Genomic DNA, 12,638 nt, shown 5'->3' on the forward strand with positions numbered 1-12,638 from the left:
CTTTTCAAAAAATCAATCATTTTTATATAAAAGCACTAAGTATAGTAGGCATCTATTATTATTTCTAAATCAATTTCACTTACATTATTGAGGCAAGAGGGTAATTGCTTCACTCAATGTAATTAGAATCAAGGACCTCATGCACTTTTCAAAATATTACTCTATGTGCCACCATAACCTTATGTGTCACATACCTCTGTGCCCCATATTACCAAGTGTGTGTTACACTGGGTGTCATATTACCTCATCGGTCATATTACCTAATGTGCAATATTATCCCGTGCGTTAAATTAATCTCCTTGCATTATCCTAACAGAAAAAATAGATCCGATATGCCACTTTACTCCATGTGCCATTGAACCTGGTGTTTCATTTTGCCCTGTGTGCGATATTTCTTTATATGTCGTATTACTACGCGTCTTTCACATATTTCTCAAAACATACTACCTTAACCAAAAACATAGGCGGCACGGGCCACATTAGCCCATGTGTCATATTACCGGATGCGAAATATTGTTTAATATAGAATACCCAGTGAGCACAAGCGTTGAAGAACATCTTTAGAACGGCTTAAAAATGTTCTAAGTCAGTCCAAATAACATTCCATAAACATAAAATGTTCCAGAGACGTTTTAAACGTGGGTTTTTATTTTTCTTATGAATGAATTTAAAAAATTTAAATTAGATTAACATTAAATTTAGAATCCTGTTCAGCGTCCGCTAATCAAGTTAATGTCAAGCATTCCTTAATTATTATTTTATTAATATTATTCTTATATATAATATTTGGATTATCATTATTTTTTTGTTTATTATTATCAATTATAATTAATTGACTTTATTATTATTAATCATTATTTTCGGAAATTCTACACTTCTCATTACAAATATTTAATTAAAAAGTTAAGTGTGCTTGAATTGAAGGCCTTCACAGAGTAAATACGTAAGTGCCATTTTTTAAATACGTTATATTGGCTAACAAATTTTCTAAAATTCCATTGTACATTGCATTGAAATTTTTTTCATTTTTAAATTGTTTAAACAATTTTTATTTAAACAATTTATTCAAATACTAGAGATATGATAAATTAATAGCGATAATAGATTCTGCGTATAAAATGCATAAAATCAATGTATTGCACAATTTTCTACTCGACCCAATTTATTATATATACTATGAATATAAATTTCATGACATGTAATAATTTATTTATACTACCTACCCACTTGAGTTCATAAAAAATGGTGAAATACATATAATTTATGCAATTTTTGTAGCTTAATAAAACGGAGCTATTAATTTCCCCGTATCGGTGTTTTTCAAGAAATTTTTATATCACAATTTAAAAATAATTGTCTTTCCTAAGAAATGACGTATTAGTTCTTGCGCTATTGGTTTGCGCTATTATCGTTCCGCTGATATACTTCATATTAATTAGATTGTAAAAAACAATTAAATGAACCATTTTCATGGCACTTATATGCTTATGACCAGGGATAATTTTGGACGATATTTTTCTAAAAGGCGTTAAATTTTCCAAACTTTTTTTTGTAGAAATAGGGCTCTGTCTACTATTGAATTTATTTTATCGTTTCTTTTTTGTTTGGAAAATATTTTAAATGTTGAAACAGTTGTTTGGGTCCCTCCAAATTCTTTTCCTTGTTACTAACATGCTTCTTCCGTGACAGCCTTCAATTGAAGGTATTAATGTGTCAAAGATTGAATCTAAGTTTAGTTGGCTGTATTCAGAATCTAAAATTCGAATTTATTTTTCGAAATTGAAAATAATATAAAGAATATCAAATTTGAAAGAATTTACAATAATTCAATATAATTCTTCATATTTTATTAGATTCATATTATATAGATTAATTTTTTTAATCGTGATAAAATGATAAATAAATTTGCATGTAATTGTTTAAGATGGTAATACATGCGACAAAAATGTATTTGGAAATTTGAGCATTTCAAAAATTTTATAGAAATATTAAGAACATTGTGTATGCTTTGATTATACAATAATAATAATGAATTGTTATGAAGTTCTTTTTTTTAAGCAAGACATTTTTAATTTCAACCATTTCATAATTTTTAAACTGTTTTCTAAGGTAAAGATTTTTCAAAATAACCTGTATGTTGTATTTTCCAAAATTATCTATATAGATTAGTAATATTTGTTTACTAACCTTGCCGATTATTTCCGGATATTAAATAAATATTCTTCTGAAATTCCTTATTTAATTATTATTGTAATTCTTGAAAACCATGACTAGAAGTGTAAATCTTTTTTGAGTTTTGGTGAACTAAGTTATTGGGTTAACCGGTTTAAGAGCATTGGTGAAAATGTCATATTATTTTCTATAAATATATATTTTTGTTTGTTTATTTTTAGTATTTGAACTGGTAAATAATTCTTGGACATTCTGTTTAATTTTTTTTTGCATGGGCAATAAATTATAAATGAATTATTATGGAGTTATTGCAAAAACGCTATAAAAAATATTTATTTTAATACTAAGTGAATCTTACATGAACTATTTGAAAATATACCCTAATACGAAATTAAAAAAAAAACGAAACAATGAAACTATAATTTTATAGCATTTACTTTTTCCATAAGGACATCAGGTTCTTAATTAGAATTGCTATACTTCGGAGTTCGTTAAATAATTTTCTAATTATGCAAGAATCAGTTAATTTTCTTTTTAAAATTTAATATTTCTTGGTAATCTCGAAGGATAATTTAATTCTAAAACCCTGAATCGGAAATGTAGAATTCTAAAAGATTTCAGGAGACGGTTGATTACCATTTCCCAAATGGCACGCCCGGATACTTGTTAAAATCATCATTTTCTTTTTGCAAACTTGAGAAGCTGATGCTGCTCTGTCGCCGATGTAGATCAAATAGTGCCTAATTTCAGATCTTTGAAAAAAGTTCTCGCTTCCACTTCTCTTCTACGTCTCATTGCTGACTCGCCAGAAATCTTCTTGCATTGCAGTACTTCTCGAACTTTCAAGATTTCTTCTCAAGGAGAGATCAGAAATACAGAAACCCAAAATAAACTGGATAGGTTCGAAATTCCACTAGATTTGATCTTATTTCACGAAATAGAAATGGACACGAATTCACGTTTGCAAATGCTGTAATCTACTCGAGAATGATTAGAATTGGGACGAAGGATTGGGTACAAGACGAATCCAAGAGGAAATATTTATTCCGCGAATATCACGGAAAAAGATTCATTTGATAAGCTTCCATCAGGAAAGTAGCTGTACTTGTTTTCTTTGAGAACACAGCCACTCTTCATCGGTTTTACTAGCTGGAAATTCCAAGCTTCACCAGAAGCGGGTTGTTCGTAAAGGATTTTGCGTTCCTTTTCACTTTTTTTATTTTTCCTTTTTTCACTTCTTTTCCTTTCTTTATTGATGAGACGTGGCCGATCAAGGACCGACATCAGAGACTACCACCAACGTGAAAGAATTCAGAATTATGCGCTGCGGTTGCGCTCTGTGAATTAGGGAATCCACTCGATTTTCTCCTCTGTCAAACCTGATCACTTCAGTAATGATATGAAATTTTCCAGCTTAAGCTAGCCTTTTATTCATTTTTCTTATACAAAAAGCATGCAATTTAGAAAAAAAATTGAAACACCTAAATATTATTAGATTAGTGATACAAGTCGAGCACATTCGAAAACAAATTGAGACTTGGCCGAAACATGTTTTGATGAGGACACAATATCAAAAAGATTAAGGATTAAGGATTCATATAGGATGCTTAAAATACTTTGAAAACAGGACACATAAATTATTATTTTGTAAGAAAATAAGGAAATAAATTCTTGTAGATAATATTAATTTAGCTATAATATTGAATTCCGTATAAAATGCTTAAAATACATAAGTTAAAGCATATTGCATATCCAACAAAATAGTTGAATTTTAAAACAAAACAAGATTTTATACCAAAAGAGACGAATTTTCAATCAAGAAAAACGCATTTTTAAAAACAAAAAAAAACTTTTAATAAAAAGATATGTTTTTAACGAAATTATTGAATTTTCTGCAATAAAAATTAAGATTTAAGCAAATAGTTTAATTTATAACCAAATAATTGAATTTTCCAGCCAAAAGACTACTTTTGTTAGAAAAAATAGCTGAACTATTATCAACATAATTACATTTTCAACTAAACAGTTGAATTTTGAACCATGCGGCTAAATTGTTTCGCATAAACATATGAATTTTTAACCAAGAAGAAAAATTTTCTACCACACCATTAAATTTTCATAAAAAAAGACTAATTTTATACTCAGGAAGATGAATTTTCTACTTGTAAAGAATATTTCTTTAAGCAAAAAGCAATAGTTAATTTTTAATAAAAAGGTGAGTCGTAAAATTTTTAAAAAAATATTCTTATTCAACTTTTAACCAATTAGCTGAATTATTAAGCAGAAAAGGTACATTTTTAAAGAAATAATAACATTTTTAACAGGAAAATATTACTTTTATACCAAAAATGGCGAATTTTCAACAATGTAAAAAAAATTTAAACTTGAATTCTTAACATAAGCATATGAATCCTGAACGAAAAAGTTAATTTTCTGCCAAATAGTTAAATTTTTAATTAATTTGATGTATGCTCAACAACAATTATTTCTGAACTAAGCAGTACAATTTTTAACCAAGTAGTTGAATTCTCAAGTCAGTAAAAGGAATTTTCATAAAAATACAAAATAAAGTCGAACTTTCAAGTTATAAAGTGAACATAATTAACCAAGAATGGATTAATTACTTTTCTGGCAACAAAATTAATTAATTTTTTTTAAAACTAAGTTTTTCAATTGGCATGAAAAAAGAAGAATTTTCTGTAAACAGTTTATATTTTAATCTGCAGATATAAATTTGAGAAAAGGTGGATTTTCTGCCAAATTCTTTAATTTTCTATTAAAATGAAACTTACAATTTTTGAACAGTCGCCTTTTCAACAAAAAGATGAAAATTTTACCAAAAGGCTTAGTTGTATTAATTAAGTTTGAATCTAAACCAACAGAATGAAGCAGAGGTGAAAAAGGGCAAGTTTTTTGAGAACACGGACCGGAAGAGTAATTGTTTTAAAAACGAGCAAAAAAAGGGGGATTGGAGAAAGCGTGTGGAGTCTTTATGATATTTCAAGCAAATTACTTGTTTTTTCGAATCTACTCGAAGTGCATCATTTATGTTATCCGATCGAGCTAATAATAGTCCTCATTTAAAACTTTGGATTGCACAGGAAAAATTGGTAAAAAAATGAATATAAGCCAGAATAGGATTTTACTGATAATTTATACTCACCACATTTTCGCAGGATTTCGGACAAACGCAGTTGGCTTCGCCACCGCTGTCACTCTCACATTCAGCATAATGGTCGCATTTCTTGTTCTCGCAGCCGTCTGCAAAAAGAAGGTAGAACTAAACGATCGGAGGAGGAAATTATGTAATTTCTAATCTCGCGAGGAAAGCGGCAATTAAAGCTAACTATAACGAAACTCGATTTTCAGGACTAAATCGAGCACTAGTTTGATGCTTCATCCTTTATACATTTCCAGTTTCAACTCATGAAATTGTTTCAACCTCGTTTCTTGCGTTACGTACGTACGCGTTTAACCACCCACGATAACCCTCCTTTCTGGCACAACACCCTCCTGACTGCATCCTCTCCCGTTCAAAATGGCATTAATAAAGATTCCCTACCATTTGCATAACTGCATACCTTTGGAAGGAAATTATCTCGAGGCAAATATGCTGGGAGATAGATAGAACAGAAAAGCAGAGAAAAGAGGATTTAGGACGGGAGCTTCAGTGCCGTAGGCAAACAGGGATCTTGAACGAGAAAAAATATATAAGCTGTTTGTCAATACCAAACTTGTAATATGCTAATTTTCTGAAGTAATAAAATGCGCTTCTTAGACATTCTCGATAAAAATGGACTTCGAAAAATCCACGCAAGTTATGTGGACCGGGATACGAGTCTTTCAACTGCTGGTTAAATCAGGCGGCAGCGCGGCGCCCCGAGTTTGTAACTGGAAAGTCCGGCCGAAATTTTAGTTCATTTTATTTTCATTGCCATTTTTGAAATTATGATCAAATATTAAATTTATATAAATCGAGCTAAAATACGAGTATTAATTTTTAGCTGTCTTTCTTAAACGCAAAAATTGTTTTTTTTAATGAATAATTACTGGTTTTCTGATTCCTTATACGATTTTTTCTTTTAAAAAAATCTAGACATTCTCATTCTTTAATATAAATATTTTAATAATAATAGAACTTATGTTAATTATACTACATCTTCATATTATTATATTTCAGTCTTTTTTATGCACTAAGATTAATTTAATTCTTATTATACTATTGTTATATATTTTATATTTATCTCATATAAAAATAATATTCAAAAAGTATGAATATTCAATTGAGTTAAGAAAAATGAAACCTTCTATAAGATAAGTGTTCTTGGAGTAAAAGTTTAAAAGATTAAAAATGCCAATTTTGTCAAATGAATAAAATTAATCTTTTTTCTGAAGTTAAATAAATTCAATAGTCAATTTAAATACCAAGAAATATCACAAATTCCTGCCGTCAGGAATCGAACGATGAGTTTCCGTTTACAAATTCGGATTGATACCGCCTGATCTAACCAGGAGTCGAAAGAATTTTACTGCGGTTCATATAACGTGCGAGAATTTTTTAAAGACGTTCTCGATAATTTCTGAAAAGTGTATCTTCTTACTTTGGCATATCGCAAATTTAGCCATGAATTATTAATCGGAGGAGTATAAATCCTGAAAATACATATAGTCAAAAATGGTTCAATCCCAACAAAAACTTATATTATGAAAAACTTGACCAAGCAGAATTAAATGAAGATGTGATATCAAAGTTGGAAAAGTAGAATCAATAAATATCAATTAATATTTATTTACTTCAAATACTGATTAAAAAAGGTTGTCGTTTGCTTATGATTTGAGTATACAATACAGAAAAGTTATTTATATACAAAATTTTTAAATATAACAACTTGGCAAAATTTAATGTTGAAGGAAAAAATAACTTTAGGGAAAGATTTTCTCTTTTCCTAAAGAGATTGTGTCTTTAAAAATTAAATCCGGCAAAGTTCTTATATCTATGAGGTGGTAAAATACATACAATCCCGCCGAACATTAATAATTTTAACAATTTGTTTATAAATAATTTTTCTAGATACTTTTTTTAAATTTAAATTTTGCAAAAACATTAAATAAATTATTTTTTAATGTTGGTTGAGATATAATAATTTAATAAGAGATAACAAAATTTTTCCTGATTTTCAGACATCAATTTTATGCGATTAATTGTTAGAAAATCTTAAATCTGCACATAACGGAGATTCCAATTCTCAAGGTAAAATGAGAACAATTTTAAGTATAAAGATTAGCACCTTCAAATTTCATTCTTTATAAATTCAGTCTGTTTAAGAATGGCAAATATTGAAATTCGTAATTTATTTAGGTTCGTAATTACATTATTTGAGTTTCAAATTATTCAAAATCAAAGTCTTCAATTTTTTATGTTTAAAAAATTCGATTGCTTTTAAATTCGTAAAAACGTAAAAGAATAATATTCCAAACTCGATTAAGTCACATTGAGTAAATTTGAATTCCATTCCATATTTAGACAGTAATTTATCAATAGAAAATAGAATATTCTGTTAGTCTCATAATCTGAAATCGGAATGAAAATAGGAATTTCGAACCGCATCAGATTTGCCCTAGAATTTTATGTCAATATTCATGGAGTGAAACTAAGTTTAAGCCAAAGTTATCCAACCGTGAAAGTTTAATCTAATTTTATATACAAAAAATTATCACGTTCACTTAATAGGGCTTTTCTTTGCTCTACATTTTTAATGAAGAGAGTTTGATTGAAAAGCGTAAATATTATATCACGTTTTAAGAATGTATTATAGATTTCAAATCGTGGATTTCAAATTCTTTATGTCTTACGGTCCAATCGTGAATCAAAAAATAATGTGTACTGAAACGTCAGGAAGTTTTGAAAGGAGATTTTCTATTAAATAAATATCTGAGTTTCGAAGAACATGTTTTTTTGACTCATATTTATTTTTTGATTCACGATTGGACCGTAAGACATAAAGAATTTGAAATCTACGATTTGAAATCAATAAATATCAACGGTCGAAGAAAGGATTGATTTGTTTCATCAAATCATTTTACGTATTATAGATGTTACACACTGTGATATGTCCGTGAGAGATGTCTGTCAATATGTAAATAATTTAAGTGTCATTTAATATTAATGGACGTAATAATATTTTCATTTGAAAAACCAGCTTACCCATTTATAAGTCTGTATGCCATTCAAAAAATCAAATTACATTTCATCACCACTGGAAAACTTTTGGGTTTGGACAAATTAAAGTTTTGAGTGTTTTCAAATTTCAAGCAAATAATTATCAGAAATACACAATCGATGTTTGCAATTTTTCGAAGATACAAAGAAGATCGCTTTCTTATTTTAGGGAGAATAAACATTTCGGAAATATTAAAGTAGGATGAGATAATTTTGGTCGAATTTTCACAGTCCCGAATATCGAAAAATACCTAAAAAATAAATAACAATGTATACATTTTACAGAAAATTAAAATTTTCGTAAGAAAATAAAAATATCGAAAATGTTTATTAATTAAATTTCTAAACACAAATTTTTAAATTCTCGAAATTATAAAATTCTAAAAAAATGATTAATTACCCGAAACTTCTTATCCCAGATATATAAAATGCCCAAAATTAGTAAATTGTCGATCTTTCAAACTTCCTATACCCCTCCCAAAATTAATGAAAAAATGAAGAGCCCCGGCAAAAAATACAACTATGAACAAGGTTTGTTTCTGAAATTTCAGAATCCACATTTTCAAATTCCCGAAAGTAGTCTCTTACCGTAAATAAAAATTCCCGCAAAAAATTAGTTTTTATTGGATGCTTGATTTTTTATATTTTCTATGGGTATTATCATTTCTGAAGTGCATAATTAAATATCATTTTTCCCCGGCAATTTACTATTTTCAGGATTCAAAATTTCGTGCGTTCATTAATTTTGGGATTGTGAAATTAACTATTTTCGGAAATTTTTACATTCTGGTCTTCAAATTTTGGGAATTTGAAATTATGGAAATAAATATTTTCGGCAGTTCTATTTTCTTCAGAGAATTTTTATTTTTAGAAATATTTCTGTCACAGCAGTAATTTTTTCAGATAGTTTCTATTTTTAGGTATTTGAAAATTTGGTAATTCACTGTTTTCAGGAATTGGTCAATTCTACAATTTAATGTATTCGGGAACTTTAAAATCCGGCAATTCACTAACATTAAAAATTTGAAAATTCTGGTTTAAAAATCTCGGAAATTTGAAATTGCGCAAATAAAATAAATTTTCGGAGAAAGAGGACATGAGAAAGATTTAAAGTAAATCTATGGAAGTAATCTTTAGAATTCATTAAAAACTGACGCGAATTTCTGATGGATTAGATATGTAGGTAATGATGGTTAAATGTAGCAGGAAGGGGTAGGCTTCATGGGCCTACAGAAAGGGATTTCGTATCCTATTTAATTATCGAATAAGATGTTTAAATATCCCCCTCCTCCTACAACTTTCACCTCCTCTCTTTTTCCCTTTTCTTGCATCCTGACCTGTCCTATCTGATCCTATATTATCCTTTTCTCCATCACTTCCTCAATCTTCTCCCCTCTCCATCTAATTCCCACTATCCGTATCTTTCCTGACCCTCTTCACCTATCTACTACTTTACCCTCACCCAAAACTCCCACTCACTTCAACTCTCCTTGTCTAGGTCCCGTAGCTTCTTTCTTACTTCATCCTCCGCACTTTCACTAGTTCCTCTACCTCCCTTTTATTTCCTACTTCCCCATACTTGCATCCCTATTCAAATAACCTTAACTTCCTCTGTTTTTCCTACTTCCGCTACTTGCCCTGCTTCTCCACCACATTTTCAAATCTCTGCTTTCCTTCGATTACTTCTTCTACCCTCTCCTACTTCTCCTCGCCCACTTACCCTCTCAGCAAAAAAGTATGACAAACAGACGGACGGACCAACATTTGTTCGAAACTATATATGTTCATGTTAGTAACTTGGAAACCCTGAGAAAAAAATGGCGAATGTTCCAGATTTTAAAAAGAAGTTGAAAAAGATCATTTCATCTCTTTAAGGATCAAATCATTTTAAATCAACTTTTTCAGAATATCCTTTTAGGAAGTGAAGATATACTTTCTACATTAGACACTGACCAACACCCTTGCAACTTTTTTTTTATATACCTTCACGGATCCGAAGTGAAAGAGTGCAGGGTGGAGACACGAGGAAAAGTTAAAGCAGGAGTGAAGAAGTAACCTTTAAAATTCATTGAAATCCGACGCGAATCTCTAGAGCGTTGGGTTTGTTGGTAGTAGTGGTTAAACCTAGTGTGAAGGGGTTGGTAGAATCAAATGGAACGGGGGTGGCTGCATGCATATGCAGTGTGCATGCCTTCGGGTAACAACTCATACCTAGCAAAGTAAAGTCGCACTATCATGATATGCATAAGACTGTGCTTTAATCTACAGACCTTTTCACGAGTCGTCCACCGAGTTTACACGTTCTTAGGCCCTTTAAAACGATTCGACACGTGACCTCATATATTTAACATCTGAACTTTACCCAATAGGAAAAAAATGTTTTCAAATGCCTTTCATACCTTTGACACTTTTAAAAACTTTCAGGGATTAAAATACGTTTTTTCAGGAAGTGGTTTCATTTCTAAATTGATTTAGGTGAAAGGAGTTTGCACACAAGTAAGCCCCTCACATACTTTCCCTTCTCTACTTCCCCTACTCCATCAGATTTTTCCTACTTCTTCTCCCTCCTATAATTCCCCTACCTGCTCCTGCTATTCCATGCCCTACTTCCCCACTCTGCTCCTATTTCTCCCTTTCATAATTCCTCTTCACTAACTTCTCATATTTCCCATTCTATTTCTTTACTTCAGCTCACCAACTCTTTTTTTCCTGCTTCATCACCCCTTATTTCCCCTTCACTGCTTTCTCTCCCATGTTCACCTGATACCACTATTCCCACTTCATCTCATTTCTACTACTTTCTGACTCCTTAGTTCCCCTACATCGTCGCATAACACTTCGCATATCTCTAATTCCCCGCTTATAACTTCCCTTACATTTCCCCGCCATAACTCACCCCTTTCGCTTGAAGCTAGAAAGTAATACTGCGAAATGCATTGAAGTAGAAGGTCAGACGAATTTAATCTGTCTTTATAAATTAAGTTTTAAAGTTCGCTAATAACTTCTTTTCTATAAATGATCAATTGCTATTATTATTAGAATATTATTATTTTTTAAATGTATAAATTTATGGCAGTCTTTCATAGATTTTAACTTTTTTGGTCATAAAATATTTATGACTTACTTTTTCATGTTAATATAAAACTGTTAAATATAGCGGTAAAGAGTTTTTTTTTATCTCTATTAGACAATTAATTTTACCTAATAGTGAAAAATATACAGAGGCCGGATTCTTTCACCGCCTATACATTCTTCTCTATGAAAGGTATTGACCCCTGGAAAATTTTCCAGAAAGTTTTGAACATTAATTTTAAAACTACACTTTTTTCCAGGAAATTTAAATGTGCATCTTTTTTCCCTAACGAGAAAGTTGTAGCTTTAGCGGTTCCACAATAAACCTGAAACCCCGAAAAAAAAAAGAATTTTTTTGGTGTTTTTGTACTTCAGCTTCCCGTAATTCAGCCAATTATTGGAATTTTTGTATTGAATTTGACAGCACGTTTTTCATCCAAGAATCGCGCCAAAGCCACATTTTTCGTTTTTTAACACATTAATTTTTTTATTTTTTACTTTGCAAGCTTAACATTGCTTAAATTTTTTTGTATTTCACCAAAAATGACTAATTATTATAAATAAATGGAAATGATAAAATCGTGAAGGAGTAAGATAAAATAATTGTTTATGATATCCCGAAAAAAATTAATGAACAAAAAATGTTTTTTCGTTATTTGCAATGATTAGTTGGTAAAACTAATGGAAATTTTAATAAAGGCATAATAAACTGGAAATAACTTTTCAATAACCCACTGTTTTCACAATTAGTAATTTGATTAGAGTTTTTATTTATGTACACAATTTTTATACATTAAAAATACAATTACACATTTTATACAATTAAAAATAACTGTTAATTATGTGAACACTGCAAGAAACTAGTGCAAATTTTATTTTTTTTCTATAAATAGTCTCATTTTTGCAAAAGAATGAACTTAAACTGAAATGCTAATGATGTATCGATTCCAAATTTTTCAAATTGACATTAAATTTGAATTACTCCCAAAATTAAACAAAATATTGATCCTTTTTTATGAATAGATTGAATTTTCTAACGAATGTCGTGCTATAAAGGTGGTGTTGTCATGGTTAAAATTGTGGGTCCGGATGCAATAAGGGCACATCAAATTTTTTCGTGCGAAAACGAAGTCCCCTGGAGGCTTTAGAAAAAATTTTCGAATTTTAATTTTCA

General features: G+C 29.8%; 1 protein-coding gene across 1 annotated transcript in view; it reads right to left on the bottom strand.

Annotated features, from left to right (window-relative positions):
• Positions 1-12,638, bottom strand: part of LOC117169543 (agrin-like) — an 818,564-nt gene that overhangs the window by 36,487 nt on the left and 769,439 nt on the right. The window contains exon 9 of the mRNA XM_033355964.1: positions 5,336-5,433. Coding sequence (XP_033211855.1) covers positions 5,336-5,433 — 98 coding nt within the window. The remainder of the gene's footprint in view (positions 1-5,335; positions 5,434-12,638) is intronic.

Source organism: Belonocnema kinseyi, chromosome 3 (assembly GCF_010883055.1).
Source record: "Belonocnema kinseyi isolate 2016_QV_RU_SX_M_011 chromosome 3, B_treatae_v1, whole genome shotgun sequence".
NCBI classification, from domain to species: Eukaryota; Metazoa; Arthropoda; class Insecta; order Hymenoptera; family Cynipidae; genus Belonocnema; species Belonocnema kinseyi.